We start from the raw sequence: 17,843 nt of genomic DNA on the forward strand, positions 1-17,843 counted from the left end.
TTTCTACAAACCCCTGTACTTTGTGCATAACAACTTCATGGTAGAGTGGAAGCAACGCCCTATGGAAAAAGATTGACACAGATCCACAATGTGTTGGGCAACTGAACCAAGTCTATGAGCGTAAACTTTCATGACTAACTTGAAAAGCATGTTGATTAGGGCTATGGGCGGAATTGCGTAATACAGTCCACATCTTGCACCTTAGGAATCGTAGCAAGACAAGAAGTTAAGAGCCGCGGTATCAGCCATCCGTAAGGTGAATCCACTAACAATCTCACCAACTAATCCATTAGCATTGGTTTAAGAAAGCCCCTTTTTTGAAAAACACACACACACGCTAAGACCCCTTTCCGGCCCGGGATCAGTGTCCTTCCAATAGACCTAAAGTCGCCTTTGTTTCCTCGCACGGAAGGGAAGAATAAGAGTCTAGTTCTATCTTTTTGAAACAGTTTGGGACCCCCCGCCCCATCGGAAATCATGAGCTAACTAGCCCATCAGGGGGCTTCTGAGACAAGACGCTAAACATAAAAGGTGTAGATGTCATCTTAAAACTTTGATTGAGATGCGAGTCCCCTTGCTCACCGATCAATTTGAGAATCGAAGTTTTCTATTTACAACCGTTGGCAATTGCGTGGAAGTATGCCACTATAGCATCCCTTTTAAGCAGCCAAGACTAGTTCTTGGCAGTAGATTTTCTCGTCCTTGTAGAGGTTGTTGATTTTATCTACTAATGCATATCTGAGTGGGACAATCTCGTGAAAGGTATCTGCTTTTAAGATCTTCTTGCCCCTTTCTCTATTAGCACCATGCCCCGAAGAAAGGGCGAAGCCCACGCGATTGAGTTGGCCACGCATCAATAGGGCCCAACCCCAACTGGGGGAGCCTTCGAGTGAGTCCATTTGCTTTGGACAGTTTCTGCAAAAATCTTTTCTTGGAACCTCTTAGCTTCGAAGAAGAATCTAGGGTTATGCTTGACCATTTTCTCCTCCTTGATGCAAATAAATATTAAAAATCCACCTACACTTATTTTCATTTCCGTTACGAATTCCTTATTGGACAAGCATTGATACAGCAATAAATGACACCACCAATTGCAATCCAAAAGGTGTTGGTCGAAAATCTTCACGGTTGCATCTGAGTAGTGTAGTACCAATTCTGGGCCTTCAATTCATTGCCATATTTCTCTTTTGCGAATCACTTAATTATTAATTGAAATATGAAGTGCCAAATATGCAATCGCCATTCTTTAGTAGCGGGATAAATGCCTCAAATTTCCTAGTAAAAGGAGTTTGGGTCAAACTGGCGAGAAATAAAGAAAGAATAAATGGGGAGACGGGAAAAACCCGAAGCATTTCCGGCTGACCCCATTGACCAGCGTCGTTCCCTCTCCCAAGCCCTACGACACGGGCGGAGCAGCAGACGGGGACAAGTATTTTCCGCGACAACAGCAACCGCCGCAACCTTGCCATGCAACAGCAGCAGCAGCAGCTCACGCCTCAGGGCTTCGGCGCCGGCGCGGCATTGTCGCCGATGCAGGGGATCGGCGCGTCCTCGTCTTCGTCGTCGTCGCAGGCGGCGGCCGCGACGGCGGCGGCGGCGGATGCGGCGAGGGCGCGCGCGGCGGAGCAGATGGCGTACGAGGACGCGTGGAAGGCCTGCAACCCGGACTTCACCACGCCCTTCGCGTCCGTCGAGGACGCCGTCACCAGGTGCGTCGATCTCGATCCTCCCCTTCGTAGCCGTCGTCTTCGTGCCCGTGCGTGTGGCGCGTGTTTCCCTCGCCTTCGTCTAGAATCTTCCATCGGTACGCCGTGCGTTTCTTTCTTATTACTCGGTTCTTTGTGAGCACGGCCGCGATTGATTCGGCGTCGCGACTTAGGAGCTCTGCGGCGAGATTAATTTGGTTCAGATTGCGATTTCAATGGAGAATGAATGATTTTTTTTAGAATCAAATGGAAGTAAATGATTCTTTAGCGTGCCGTTGTTCGACACGGTTATATGCAGCGGCGAGTCTGATGGCAGGTTGATTGAAATCATGGTAAACACGAAAAACTGCTGGATCAATAAATTTCCCTGTGAATTGTGAAAAAAAAGAGTCATAAGCAAGGAAAAGGACCGATAGAAAATTGCCCCCCTTTTGTTCTGTTTACCCTTTTATGTTCCTGGTCAAAATGTTCAGAAACATGTTCGTGTTTGCCTGAATTTTCTACCAATTTCTGAAGAGATCCGTGCATGTATGAAAAAAATGGTTGATTATTTGCCCCGCAACAATTGATAGACTCATGTCAGATGATCCTTGATCAAGATAAACCACTAGCAGATATAAATTTCTGAAACAAATGTTTTAGCATGTTAAATTTGTCTGTTCAATATGCTCTTCGAACCTGCTAAATCAGACCATATCGTCAGATACATTGCATCGCTCTGATCTAGTACTTCGTTGTTGAAATGCTTGTTTTCCTTGCATACATTTATGCCTTTCTTTTAAAATCATGCCGAACATGTCAGTTTGTCATTACGAAGACTTAACATATATAGTACTACAGTTTATCTGTATTGAAATGTTAATTGTTCTCAGGGGCTCAGGGTCCTTGCTACTTATGTTCGATCAGAAAACTGGTGAATATAGGGAGGAAATCACTCTGAGTGAGTGTGTTGCGATGTTTATATTGCCCATTTTCCGCAATTGCTTGCATGCATTATGCTGCATCTCCATAGAATATCTGAGACCTGCTCGCTTGCCCTCTTGTAGTTGAACTGTGATATTATTCTTCGTAACGCAAAGGATCGCAGACCATTGCAGATAAAAAATACTACAGTACCACTCTAGAGAGATGAGCTAAACATTGTGATCTTCCTCTCATGCATGGCATGTCAGGCTCCTCCCGTACCATGTCTTCGCGGATTACGATGAGGAGGACACCTACATCGACGACGCCGGGACGGAGAAGTCGAGTGCGGAGAGGTGGGACAACGACGTGGGAGCCACCATGACGATGCAGATCGCGGAGTTCGAGAAGCACGTGCTGACCTTCAACGTCATGGCCCGGCAGCGCGCCGAAGGCACCATGCGCAGCGAGGAGCAGCTCCTGCTGGAGCGCGCGCTCATCCAGGACGAGTTCCGCGTGTCAGACAACGTGCACCTCGCGCACATCCAGCAGCAGCAGCAGGAGGCCGCACGGGCGTCGCGCCTGGCACTCGCGCAGGCGCAGGTGCAGGTCGCGAACGCGTGGCCGCTGGTGCAGCCCAGCAACCCGTCCGGTTGGCAGCAGGCGCTCGCCGCGGCGGCCGCGGCGGCGGGGGCGCGCGGCGACGGGGTGCCCGCGCAGATGGCGACGGCCCAGGGCGTGGCAATGCATCCGCAGGTTGATCCTTCCGCGGCCAGCGCGTGGCTGATGATGCAGCAGCAGCAGCAGCAGCAGCTGGGCCTGGGCGTGTGGCCAACGTTCGCGGCGCCGCACAGCGTGGGCAGCTCAAATGGGCAGGCGGGGCCGTCGGCCTTGTGGCAGGAGCAGGCTGCTGGGGAACAGACGACGAGCGGCACGGCGGTTGGCGGGATGGCGCAGCCGTGGTGGGCGGGTTCTGCACAAAGGAGGGAGCAGTAGGGCTTAGTATCGTCAGACTGAGTGATATACATTTTGTATTGTACTGTAGCATGTGCGCATGTGTTCTGTGAACTCTGCTTGGATGTAAGAGCACCAAACAAACAGACGATTATCACAACAGATCATGGTGTTCATCCCTGCAAATGGTTTGCTTTTCCGAAATGATAAGTGTGACACGATCAGGTGCGCTGCACTCTGGTCTTAACATTTTTTGATGGCAATTTTAGTCAAATAAGGACGACAATTTCTAGTAACACAGGGCAAGTTTTTGTCAAAAATTAAATGCTCATACCTAACGTGACGCACTTATCATGGTTTTTGCCACCTAACGCCGTGTGGCAAATGTCCACGGACACTTCCACGCGCCCGAAATTCCGCAAACCAACACTAAACTATGGAAGTTTGTGGACGTCTAGACTTGTGCCACATACACATCCGACAAAGCGGGCCCACCCAAAGCCCTCTCCCGTACGTCCGCTCCAATCGTGCCTCCGCTTTGGCGCCGCATTCATGTCAATTTAGAGCGGACGTGACTTGCCACTACAGCATGCCGGCCCAAAGGCGAAACATTCAACCGGCAGCGTGTCTTAGAGCGTCGTCCGCGCCACGTTAATGACGACTCAGAGCGACGCCATTGAACATGACGGATTCCTACCTCCGATGATGGGCTTCCTCAAATGCCCGAGGTCTTCGAGCAAGCAAGTTTGATGAACACCCACTTAGTTTCATGTTGAGCTTTCATACACTTATAGCTCTTAGTGCATCCGTTCATGGCAATCCATACTCATCGCATTGATATCAATTGATGGGCATCTCCATGGCCCGTTGATCAGCTGCGTCGATGTGAGGCTTTCTTCTGTTTTTTGTCTTCTCCATATTAATCTCTACCACCGTATTCTATTCCACTCATAGTGATATATTCATGGCTTGCGCTCATGTATTACGTGGGAGTTGAAAAAGCTGAAGCACGTTAAAAAGTACGAACCAATTGCTTGGCTGACACCGGGGTAGTACATGATAAATACTTTGTGTTAACAAGATGGAGCATGACAAGGCTATATGATTTTGTAGGGATAACGTTCTTTAGCATTGATATTTTGAAAGACATGATTGTTTGTTGGGATGCCTGAGTATTGATGTCTTCATATCAAATTATAGACTATTGCTTTGAATCACTCGTGTCTTAATATTCATGCCATGATTAGATTATATGATCAAAATTATGCTAGGTAGCATTCCACATTAAAAAATTCTTTTTTATCGTTTACCTACTCGAGGACGAGCAGGAATTAAGCTTGAGGATGCTGATACGTCTTCGTCGTATCTATAATTTTTTATTGTTTCATGCCAATATTCTACAACTTTCATATACTTTGGCAACATTTTATATTATTTTTGGGACAAACATATTGATCCAGTGTCTAGTGTTAGTTCCTGTTTGTTGCATGTTTTTTGTTTCGTAGAATATCCATATCAAACGAAGTCCAAACGCGATAAAAATTTATGGAGATTTATTTTGGAATATATGTGATTTTGGGGAAGAGGAGTCAACACAAGATGGGGCTCGTGGGCCCCACGAGCTACCAGGGCGTGCCCGGGGGTAGGGCACGCCGTGGTGCCTCGTGAGGCCCTCGTAAGTCGGTTGACCCCCTTCTTTCGCCACAAGAAAGATAATATCCTGAAAAAATTTGCGTTAAAATTTCATCCTAATCGGAGTTAAGGATCTCCGAAAATTTAAGGGTTTTTAGCGAGAAAACAGGAACGCGAAACAGAAGAGAACAAAGAGAGAGATCCAATCTCGGAGGGGCTCCCACCCCTTCGCTGTCATGGCGGCCATGGACAAGAGGGGGAACTCTCCTCCCATCTAGGGGGTAGGCCAAGGAATAAGGAGGGGGGCGCTCTCCCCCTCTCTATCGATGGCGCCGGAATGCCGCCGGGGCAATCATCGTGACGACAATCTACACCAACAACTTCATCGCCGTCATCACCAACTCTCTCCCCCTATGCAACGGTGTAACACCTCTTCTCCCCACTGTAATCTCTACTTAAACATGGTGCTTAATGCCACACATTATTATCCAATGATGTGTTGCCATCCTATGATGTTTGAGTAGATTCATTTTGTCCTATGGGTTGATTGATGATCATGATCAGTTTGAGTTGTATGTTTTATTTTGGGGCTATCCTATGGTGCCCTCCATTTCGCGCAAGCGTGTGGGATTCCCGCTGTAGGGTGTTGCAATACGTTCATGATCCGCTTATGGTGGGTGGAGAGAGTGACAGTAGCTTATACCTGAGTAAGGGGGTTGTTGCGTATGGGAGTACAGAGGATTTTTTACTTAATGTTATGGTTGAGTTTTACCTTAGTGATCTTTAGTAGTTGCGGATGCTTGCTAGAGTTGCAATCATAAGTTCATATGATCCAAGTATGGAAAGTATTTTAGCTCATGCCTCTCCCTCATATAAAATTGCAATAATGATTATCAGTCTACTTATCGATTGCCTAGGGACAAAATCCTTCTCTTGTGTTATAAAAATCTTTCTACTGAACAACTAACTTTTATTATCTTGCAAATTACTCGTAGCTTTATTCTAGCTAAGAACTTCTAGTTTTATTCTTACAAAAATTATCCCTACACCTACAAAATAGTTTCATACTTGTTCTAGGTAAAGCGAAAGTTAAGTGTGCGTAGAGTTGTATCGGTGCTCTATAGAACTTGAAGGGAATATAAATCCTACCTTTAGCTCCTCATTGGGTTCGACACTCTTATTTATCTAAAAAGCTACAATTGATCCCCTATACTTGTTGGTTATCATTACCTCAATGGGGATATGCATCTCCCCAATAATAAGAGTTTCATATTTCCTTTTGACAATAGGAAGAGGGAATTGAAAACCTCCAATAGTAATTGTCGAAACCTTTTCAATACAATTGATACCATTCACTTCGAATTGTTTCTTCGGAAAATGCACCATCTGCTCATTACCATTGATATGAAAAGTGACCATGCTTATTGCAATCAATAATAGACCCTGCAGTATTCAAGAAGAATCTACCAAGAATAATTGACATGCTGTCGTCCTCGGGCATATCAAGTATGACAAAGTCTGTTAAGATAGTAACATTTGCAACTACAACAGGCACATCCTCACAAATACCGGTTGGTATGGCAGTTGATTTATCAACCATTTGCAAGGATATTTCAGTAGGTGTGCTTCTATTTAAAGAGAAAGGCATAACACTAACACCGACTCCCAAATCACATAAAGCAGTTTTGACATTATTTCGTTTAATGGAGCACATGGTATAGTGGGTATTCCTAGATCTCCTAGTTTCTTAGGTACTCCATCCTTAAAAAAATAATTTGCAAGCATGGTGGAAATTTCAGCTTCAAGTATCTTTCTTTTCGTAGTGACAATATCTTTCATATATTTAGCGTATGGGGCCATCTTCAAAATATCAGTCAAGCGAGTATGCAAAATGACTGGCCTAATTAAGCATCTCAGCAAAGTGTCCATATTCTTCCCCATCCTTGCTCTTAGGTGGCTTAGTAGGAAAAGGCATGGGTTTCTAAACCCATGGTTCTCTTTCTTTACCATGTTTTCTAGCAATGAAATCTTTTTTATCATATCATTTATTCTTTGGAGGTGGGTTATCAAGATCAACAATATGTTCTATTTCAACATCATTATCAGGTTCTTTATCATTGTCTGGTTGGGCATCAACATGAACATCATCATTATCATTATCACTAGGTGTATGTTCATCACCAGATTGTGTCTCAGCATCAGAAATAGAAACATCATTACTATTCTCAGGAGGCTTTTCTACCTCAGGTTCACTAGAGGCATGCATAGTTCTATCATTTTTCTTTTTCTTTTTCTTCTTAGATGAACTAGGTGCATCAATATTAGTTCTCTGAGCATCTTGCTCAATTCTTTTTGGATGATCTTCAGGATAAGGTGGCTCCTGATTCATTTTACCTCCTTTAGTCATTACTCTAATAGCATGATCATTCATATTAGTATTCGTCTCATTAAGCAAATCATTTGAGACTTAGCAACGTGTTCTAACTGAGTTTGGACCATGGATGCATGTTTACCTAGACCTTTAACATCATTAGCAATTCTGAACATTAAGTCACTCAAGTGATATATAATGAAAGCATTACGTTTTAATTGTTTGGTAACATACATATTAAAGTGTTCTTGGTTAACAATGTTATTGTCAAATTCATCCAGGTATAGGCTAGCAGGTTTATTGTAGGGAATATCACCTTCATCAAATCTTATAAGAGAATTTACCTGTACTACCAACGCGGGGGTATCGATTCCATGTATTTCTCCAATATGTGGTAAATTCTTAACATCTTCAGCTTTAATACCCTTTTCTTTCTTAGATTTCTTTGCCTCTTGCATATCTTCAGGACTGAGAAATAGAATACCTCTCTTCTTTGGAGTTGGCTTAGGTGGTGGTTCAGGAAGTGTACAATCATTATCATTCCTCAATATATTATTCAATGGCTCTTCAACTTGTTCAACATTTTGTTCCCTGAAAACACAACCAGCACAACTATCTAGGTAATCTCTAGAAGCATCGGTTAGTCCATTATAAAAGATGTCAAGAATTTCATTTTTCTTAAGAGGGTGACCAGGAAAAGTATTAAGTAATTCGAGAAGTCTCCCCCAAGATGGAGGGAGATTGTCTTCTTCAATTTGCACAAAGTTAAATATTTCCTGTAAGGCTGCTTGTTCCTTATGAGCAGGAAGATATTTTTCAGAGAAGTAATCACTGGTGCAGCACCCTGCTATACAAACGGTTTAACCCCCTTTCTGTGGCGGAGTTTTAAACTGTCGCCTGGCCTGTGTGTGTGATAGGGGGGTCCTTCCCACACGACCCATAAACTGTCAGGGATAGGTCCTCCGGTCACACACGCGGGGAAAATGAGCTCATGTGCGATCAGGCGAGGCATCAGAGACAATTATACATGCCCAATCATTTTCTGTTCGTGTGTACATCCCACATAGTGAACCCCAGAAAAACGTTTCCGTTCGTATGTATATCACACACAATTTTTATGTGGAAATGTTTGTGCAAGGTGGCCTAACGCAAACAGTTCTGTGGCCGAAGTCATGTGTGATTCTTCTTAGATTCGACACGCTACTTTCTAGAAACCGTGTGGGTTGTTTGAGTTCATCGTCCACGGTGTTGTCTGAGAAACCGTTTGCAATAGAAACTCCCAATAAGCATGCTAATTGGTCTATTACTGATAATCAATTATTAATCAAATTGACATTTCTTATAAAACACACCATATATTTCGTATATGTATTACGTCAACCATGATTTCATAATTGAATTACATCAGATAGCTTCAGCACTCAGTTACACCATATAGGCATATAGCTAGCTACGCCATTAACAACAGCACCAAGTTTCATATGCAACATTGAAAACCTCTGGAAAGTACTCCCTCTGTCCCAAAATAAGTGACTCAACTTTGTACTAACTTTACTAAAGTTAGTACAACGTTGAATCACTTATTTTGGGACGGTGGGAGTAGTATCATACATGGTAAATAGAGAGACGAATCTCATCTGGGAAACTGCAGAAGCGGAAGGAAAATATTGAGCCTTTAGTGATGTTGAGTATCCTTGCAACTTTAGGCCAGTGGCTATGGATAATTGTCCGCCCAACCTTCTCACTCTTGAGTAAGACTTCAATATTGTACCGTGGGTGTTGAATGAATACCTTCCTCGCCTCTTGACCATGCGAGAGGTAATCATCAGTGAACTGCTTTGGAAAGGACTGAAAACAAAGATATGCATAAATAGATGTTCTAAATTTTGAAATGGCACAAGGGGAAAAAACAAGGTAAAAGAGTTAGTATGTCTTATTCATTGTGCAAACAAAGATCTTGCTGTTATTCGTCATAAGTTTCTTTATCCTAACAATTTTTTTGAGTTTCTTGACTTGACTGATATTCATGGACATCTCATTCCCCATATGCAAAATGAGTAGAACAGTGGGCCTAAACCTCTGACAACAGGATCTACATGTGCAAGACCAAATTGTTAAAAACCTAAATATTAGAATGATTCCTACAACTGCACAATAATGTGCTATTAGCCAAATGACCATGCATGTGCAAACCTCGATGGTAAACCTCATTGCCTCCCATTGTTTCCCTGCAACACATATAAGGTGGATCTTGATTAGGTTATCTGAGAGTTGGCATACTATCAATAGAGTATGTTAATGACAAATAGAAAAATTACAGATCCAATAGATTAAGTCGACCTAGACCAACCTCATGCCAATGGCGATGAGCCAAATCACAGAGCAACCAACCCGCTACACTCCAATGCCGAAGACCTCTACAACACTACCCAGACCCAAGGATAACACAGACCTTGCTAAACAACTTGGAAATAGAGCAATTGTATATGTTTCTCATGTATTTAGTACAACCAAACTCAATTTATTTCTCACATGCGTAACAATACAAAACTGTACCCACAACAAATGAACATCAGATTGCAGAATTGAACCAAACAATTAATTGGACAGCCGAACAAATGAACCAAACATTTAACTGAGCACCACATTGCAGAATAGAACATATAATAGAAGATAAGACAGTTAACCAAACCAAGAATGCTTGATAACTACTAGGAAATGTAGCAATTGTTGGACCAAACTGCAGACTAAGGCATAGCCTAGTGGTGCGAAGGGGCTGATGCCTTCCCACCCATCCAGGTTCAAGGCATGGTACTTGCAATTTGGGTTTGTTGCACCAATTATATTGTAGGGGGTTCCCTTACAGTCTTTCTATCAAAAAAATGTTGGACCAAACTGTTAACTGAACATACATTTTAGAAGATCAGATTGCATATTAACATCACAAAGGACAATTCCCAAGAAGGCACTGGTGGTGGCCTTGAGAAAATACCATGAACAGTAGTATAGCCAACCGCGTGGCAGCGTCGACGGTGGCCTTGAAGGCAAGGTGCTCCTCCAAGATCTGGCGGTCAGCAGGCATGGCAGCCATCGCGACTTCATCCGCGCATGTGGCTGTGATTTTCTTCTCCACTGCTAGATGCTCTTGAGATCCTCGCTATACTGCATGTAAAATGGCTGTGGGCGGTGCTTATTTGGAGGACGGGGCAGTTATTGGGGTGGAAGGTGGTGCGCCGTCGGTCAGGGCATGTGGGATGGAGAAGGAGGAGGAGGATGGGGATGGGGTGTGGTTTACCTAACTATATCGACGAGGCCGCGCAGCAAGAAGAAGGGTCACCGGCGAGGAGGCAGCGCTGCAAGTAAGCAGTGAAGGTTTGAAGTTGGAAAGGAAGGAGGAACATTGTAAATGTGGCTTTTTGTTGGGGGAGGGGCTGGGAGCTAGATATTTCCACGGTTGCCGAAAATTTTCACTTGGTGCCATGAGAAACTGGCGCGAAGTGTGGTTGAAGCACGGGCGGTGGACTGTAGATGATGAAGCTTCCGGCATAGGCCATATAAGAGGGTGTGCCAAGATATTTTATATCGCATCGCACATGATTCTTGCTACTAAACTGTTTGTGGTGTACCTGGTTTTTTCATTCCGATTTGAAAGACAAAATGGTATTATGGAGGGAAAGGATGGTGTTTGAATTGCTAGAACATTTATCTGCAGTGAACATGCAACTATATGAGTGTTGTGTTAAAATTTGGAATTATTCAGGGTTTGTTTGGCCTTTTTTATACATTAATTAAGTTTCTAGGCATTTAATGTCCATAATTCAAATTTGAACTACAAGCACATGCTCCAATGCACCGAAATGAGTTTAAAAACATATATGTGTCCTTGGGTGAATGTTTAGGTCCCATGCAAGAATGGGAATGAATTTCAAACACCTCGGCATCATGGCTCGGCCGGAAACATTGAGATACTTGGTTCTTAAATTCCTGTAAATCCAAAAATGGCCTGAAAATCACCAACTTGGCATGGTATCATGAAATGGAACCAACATGTTGTGGTAAATAATTGCCCAATTTGGGATGGTATAAGCTTCTTACAAAATGGAGCTTCTCTCAGGAAGCCTCATGGTTCCGAGAGGGGACGTGTCACCTCTGTGTGAAAATCGACATACACCACCTCTTCTCGCCTTGATTTATTTACAGAGGCATCATAGACCAATAGGAGTATCGTGCTAATTTTTGGAATTAATCTGGGTTTGTTTGGCCTTTTTATAGATAATTGAGTTTTCTAGGCATTTAATGTGCATAATTCAAATTTGAACTATAAGCACATGCTCTAGTGCACCGAAATGAGTAATTATATATGTGTCCTTGGGTGAATGTTTAGGTCCCATGCAAGAAATGGGAATCAATTTCAAACACCTCGGCATCGTGGCTCGCCCAAAAACATTGAGATACTTGGTTTCTAAATTCCTGTAAATCCAAAAATCGCCTGAAAATCACAAAACTTGGCATGGTATCATGAAATGGCACCAACATGCTGTGGTAATTTTTTTGTTCATTTGGGACAAGTTTTGCTATAAGCTTCATACAAAAATGGAGCTTCTCTCAAGAAGCCTCATGGTTCGAAGAGGGGATGTGTCACCTATGTGTGCGAAAGGACATACACCGCCTCTTCCCGCCTTGATTTTTTACAGAGGCAACATAGACCAATAGGAGCATCGTGCTAATTTTTTGAATTAATTCAGGTTCGTCCGGCCTTTTTCATACATTAATGGAGTTTTCTGGGCATTTAATGTGCGTAACTGAAATTTGACCTACATGCACATGCTCTAGTGCCCCAAAGTTGGTTCAAAGATCATATGTGTGTCCTTTAGTGAATGTTTAGGTCCCATGCAAGAAATGGGGAATGAATTTCAAACATCTGGGCGTCCTAGCTCGACGGAAACATTGAGAAACTTAGTTTTTAAATTCCTGTAAATCCAAAACTCGCCTGAAAATCATGAAACCTGGTGTAACACCCAAGTGTCATGCTACAGTAACCCTCTGTGATTAAGCTAATCATTTTTCAAAACAGTGCTTAATCACCTTTGTTCAATATCCCATTTCAAATTCCAGTCAATTCAAATTCAAGTGAAGTTTGAAGTTGCTCAAAAGTTGCTGGAAAATTGTTCATCAGTTGTCAAAAATTCCATAACAATTATTTGTTAAGGAACACAACATCACTTTTGTGCAAAGATGAGCGTTAGCAATAATAACAGCACCAATTCAGCATTTTTAAATGCTATCCTATTTATGAAAAATACCAAATGAATTCTTCTGGTCTCTAAAATATTTGTGGCACTGTATAAGATTACCAGGGGATAAAAGGGGCACTTCCCATATTTTCATAAGTAAATAGCATGCCCAATATTTTCTTACCCATCTCTATTTTTTTAAGAAGAAGCTAAGCTACTGTGCAAGTGGGGCTCTAGTGCCTACAGGATGGCATGGCCCAATTCGTCCAGTCTTTCGACCTCCTCCTGCAACAGGAGAAAGCCGAGGCGCCATGGCCGCAGGGAGCTCGGCTCCGCGCACTGTTGTGCCGCAGCGGGGATAAGAGCAGCCCTGCCTGATGAAGCTATGTACCTAGGGTAGGGTCATAGGCCTGACCTAGATACCCTCCCCTAGGACATCACCCTAAAGCCAGAAGCATCCGAGGGATATCATCATCCATTCGACCATAAGCATTCCACTCGGAAGACTCGAAGTCACTCGACTACAACAACTATCACTCAACAGACAGAAGACCTAAAGTCACTCTGCACAGCAACGGTCGGACGTTTATTCCATAGATGTAATGATCATTTATGTTGCTTTATTACTAGCGTTACCAGTAACGCCATCTCTTTATGTACCTTAAAACCCTTTGTAACGTGGGCTAGCTGGGGTCTGGGCGCACTCTATATAAGCCACCCCCCTCCACTGGCAGAAGGGTTCGCACCCCTTGTAACACACACACACGCATAATCCAGTCGACCACCTCTGGGCTCCGAGACGTAGGGCTATTATTTCCTCCGCGAAGGGCCTGAACTCGTAAAACTCGCATGTACAACTTCTCCATAGCTAGGATCTTGCCTCTTCATACCTACCCCCATTCTACTGTCAGTCTTAGATCCACGACAGTTGGCGCCCACCGTGGGGCAGGTGTCTTAGCGACTTTTTGGTGAAGTTGCGATTTTTCCGATTCCCATCATCATGGTTTCCGGCGGTGGTTTGGCTGAGGGCCGCGAGATCCGTCTCGGCGCGCTCGTCTTCATTGCTGACGACTCTGCCTGGCTTTAGGAAGCTCCCCTCGACGTCGATGCGCTCCCCATCCGTGGGGCGACGCACTTTCGCGCGTGCGTCCGCGGCGTCCTTCTCCGGCAGCCGTCGACTCAGTATCGGTCGGCTCCCGTGGTGTCCTCGCTCCCCGCTGTTCGTCGGTGCAAGCGATCCGGTCGGTCGTGACTTCAGCGGTGGGTGAGGCACGCGGTGGCCCGCCAGTCGGTCACCCCACAAGTCGCGGCAATCGAGCCCGACGAAACTCTCTACGGCATGTTCGACTGGCTCCGTCGAGACCGCATCCGAGTGCGATAGCAGCGATCCCGCGGCTGAAGTCTTGATGGTTAACGGACCACGTAGTCCTCCTGGCTTCCCCCGCGACAATGGTGGCGGCGATCCGTCACGCGTTCACGAGGAGTACCGCCCCGAGCCCCTTTCTTCGCAGCAGAGGGAAGAACTTCGCCACTGCAGTATGGATGCACTTCAAACTCCTATCGTTGGAGAAACCCCCGAGGCCCGGGCCTTGGAGGAGGCGCGCCTGGCCAACTTGGCTGAGCGCACTCGACTAGAGAACCTGCAGCATGCACTCGACGAGCGTGCTCGGCAGCGGATCCCTGAGTCCAGTCGACGACAGCTTTTTCTGCCTCAACCTCAGGTATACCGCACTCCGATCCAAAATCTTACAGCTGCGACCCGAATAGCAGAATCAATTCAGCCTTCCTAGTCAGAAGCTGGCAGAGGTCTGATGTAGATCCGGGCCTTACTCCGGGCAGCCGGAGAGCAGAATACAACAGTATCTCAGTCGCGGAATAGGATTCATAGCAGATCTGTGATGGCTGACACAGTTTAGTCGGCTCACAGCCTAAGATCTCCCCCGTGGCGTGAGGGACGTGGGCACCGGCAGGATCAGTACAGGAACCACGAGCAATATGATCACCGACTCGGCCATGATGACCGTCGTCGAGTGTCCCCCTGAGGAGTGGGTCGTATGTGCCTCGGCAGCATGATGATAGACGCCCTCACAGTGGCGAGCAAAGAGCACCAGTCGACCCGAGGGAGCCGGACTTTGATGCGAGATCTATTCTCGTTCAAGGTCTGGTTGACAGGAACAGGGCGCACAGAGATGGCCATGACAGAAATCACCCGACTGGCAGCAGAGTGCATGTTTCAGGTCCAGAATATTTCAGCAGAGGCATCAGAGCCGCAGTGATTCCTCCCAACTTCAAGTTGGCGACTGGAGTCAGCAAGTTCACTGGTGAGTCCAAGCCGGACACTTGGCTTGAGGATTACCGAGTGGCGGTACAGATCGGTGGCGACAATGATGAAGTGGCCTTGAAGCACCTTCCTCTGATGTTGGAAGGTTCGGCCAGAGCATGGTTGACTCAATTAGCACCTGGCAGTTTCCGTTGGGAAGAACTCGCCCGAGTGTTTGTTAGAACTTTTGAGGGTACTTGCAAACGACCAGCAGGGTTAACAGAATTGCAGCATTGCGTGCAAAAACCGACTGAGACTCTGAGAGATTTCATTCAGAGGTGGACCACTTTGCACCACACAGTGGAAAATGTGTCTGAGCATCAAGCAGTTTGTGCCTTCAAGGAAGGCGTGAAGTAGAGCAGCTCATAGCAATTCATCATATAGCAGCAGCAGGAGTAGCTCATAGCAATTCATCATATAGCAGCAGCAGGAGCAGCTCATAGCAATTCATCATATAGCAGCAGCATGAGCAGCTCATAGCAATTCATCATAGAGCATCAGCAGGAGCAGCTCATAGCAATTCATCATACAGCAGCAGTAGGAGCAGCTCATAGCAATTCATCATACAGCAGCAGCAGGAGCAGCTTATAGCAACTCATCATATAGCAGCAGCAGCAGCTCATAGCAATTCATCATATAGCAGCAGCAGCTCATAGCAATTCATCATATAGCAGCAGCAGGAGCAACTCATAGCAATGGATCATATAGCAGCAGCAACTCATAGCAATTCATCATATAGTGGATCAGAATGAAAATTTGGCAAAAAATCAGAGGAGATCCTCACCTTGTTGGATGAGCTCATCCTTTAACAGCACCTCAAGGCCACGGCCTGGGAGGTGGGGGGGGGAATAAGGTGCCTTCTGCCGCAGTGTGGCATCAGCCGTAGTTGTGCAGCGCCTGCCAGAGTAGTGCGTTGGACGAACCACAGTGCAGCAGCTGCTGGAGACCATGAGAATGAGGGGCGGCACCAGAGGGAGGAGCAGCCAGGGAGATTTGCCCCTACCCGCCAGCCATGTAGCCTAGCTGGACAGAGCATCATCGAGGACCAGGCCAAATGGGACCAGTGGGAACGACTTGCTGGAGGAACCCTAGTGCTGCAGGCAGGGGATCGAGGTAGAGGGAAAGGGGAGAGGAGAAGCAAGCGGGCAGGGCAATGAACGCTTGCGTGTTTGTTTTTACTTGAGGGTGAGGTGTGATGTGGGCGTCACCAGTTGCATTTTGAGTGTAATATAGGCAGACAACAGAGTCATTTCACTATTCCCCTTCCCTTCAATTTTTAGTGAGGTTCTACCTGAGCACCCCCCTCCAAAACGAAATTAGTTAAGCCCAAGCCCATAACTCAAAAATGAATTCTTTACATCTTTTATGGCTTATTTTGACGATAAACCTTGAAAAGGCGGAATCGAACTGGCCCTTAACCTGCAATTCAATTGTGCGTGCAATTATGAATCACTCCTGCCTGCTATAGTGTACATTTAGGCATCATCATACATGGCATAATCTAATACATGTGCATTCCATTGTAGAATCTGGAATATGCAATGTTTATGTTAGTTCATACGTTGCACATGATGTTTAAATGCCCCTTAAATCTGGTCAGTCAAGTGATGGTGTTTAAGCCTCCTTCTTTGCTTCTTTTCTTGATATGTAAGATTTGCTCACACATCTGTTCAATTGCTTGTTTGCATCAGCCAACCATACTAGGACTGTTTGCTTTGATTACTTGCTGTTCTTGACTTAACACTCTAACAGAGCTTGTCAATGATTTAAACACTAAGGGATGCTATAGTGGGGCCTTTTCTAACTCATAGGTGACATAAAGGTTTGGCTGTACACTAAAGTAGGCTCTCCAAGAGTACCTGGAGATCCAGTTCGAATGTATGCCTAGTTTTTACATAGTGCAGACATAGTAAATGCTCATTTCATTGTGTGCAAGTGCAAGAGATGCGGCATGTTTCATTATGTGGTGTTGTTTTGTTATAATCTCATCCTTTTGTGTTCACAGACTGGAAAGTATGCATATTTATCTTCCAAGGAGATGAGTAACTAGTTTGTGTCGCCTTGCAGAGGGGGTGCAATGAAGATAAGATTGAGGATTTCCATGTACAAGATGTTAGGAAGGAGCCTTGCAAGAGAAGTAGGAGCTGCGCTGAGCCTCTTCAACCTGTTAAGGTAAGTTAGTGTATCCAACTCAACAGTTCAATTCCTTGTTTGTTTCAGGCATAGTTAATTTGCTCTTTTCAATTGCTTTGTTTGTCCTCAGTTAATGAGATGCCCAAAGAATGATGCCTGATGTTGGGTACTTGTATAACTATTAGTTGACATAATTAAAGGCCTTACCATTTAGTTACTCTGCCGAAGTGTGCCTGAAGCTTTGAAGTCTATTAACCAACTATTATTGAATGAGGCTCACAATCTAGTTTATACTAGGCTAATGATTGCATAGTTTTGCTTGCTGTAGTATGTTTGTATGAAATCCTCTGGTGTTCATTATGCTCCCTAAGACTTTAATTGAGCTACAGAATGGCCAACTGCTTGCTTACTTCTACGCAACGTGCTATCTAAATTTGTAACCTGTCTGTGTTTTGGATTGGGCCCCAACATCATGCTCCTCTGGTGAGCTAAGAGAGATTTCTGTATGCAGGCTACACAGACTACCTTTTTTATAATTTTTAAAATATCACCTGCTTATGCTTCATGACGTGTAACATTATTGTTAGTCC

General features: G+C 44.9%; 1 protein-coding gene across 1 annotated transcript; it reads left to right on the top strand.

Moving 5' to 3' along the window:
• Window positions 1–470: 470 nt before the first annotated feature.
• Window positions 471–3,767, top strand: LOC109764745 (uncharacterized). Its single transcript, XM_020323527.4, has 2 exons — window positions 471–1,709; window positions 2,879–3,767. The coding sequence occupies exons 1-2, from the start codon at window positions 1,468–1,470 to the stop codon at window positions 3,603–3,605; spliced, it is 969 nt and encodes a 322-aa protein (XP_020179116.2). The 5' UTR covers window positions 471–1,467; the 3' UTR covers window positions 3,606–3,767.
• The last annotated feature ends 14,076 nt before the right edge of the window (window positions 3,768–17,843 follow it).

This window comes from Aegilops tauschii, chromosome 2, assembly GCF_002575655.3.
Source record: "Aegilops tauschii subsp. strangulata cultivar AL8/78 chromosome 2, Aet v6.0, whole genome shotgun sequence".
Lineage (NCBI taxonomy): Eukaryota > Viridiplantae > Streptophyta > Magnoliopsida > Poales > Poaceae > Aegilops > Aegilops tauschii.

Bases quoted from the DNA above. Each gene is read 5' to 3' on its own strand.
- LOC109764745 (XM_020323527.4), top strand. From the start codon at position 1,468: ATGCAACAGCAGCAGCAGCAGCTCACGCCTCAGGGCTTCGGCGCCGGC. The intron at 1,710-2,878 runs GTGCGTCGATCT...ATGGCATGTCAG, and splicing joins GTCGAGGACGCCGTCACCAG to GCTCCTCCCGTACCATGTCT.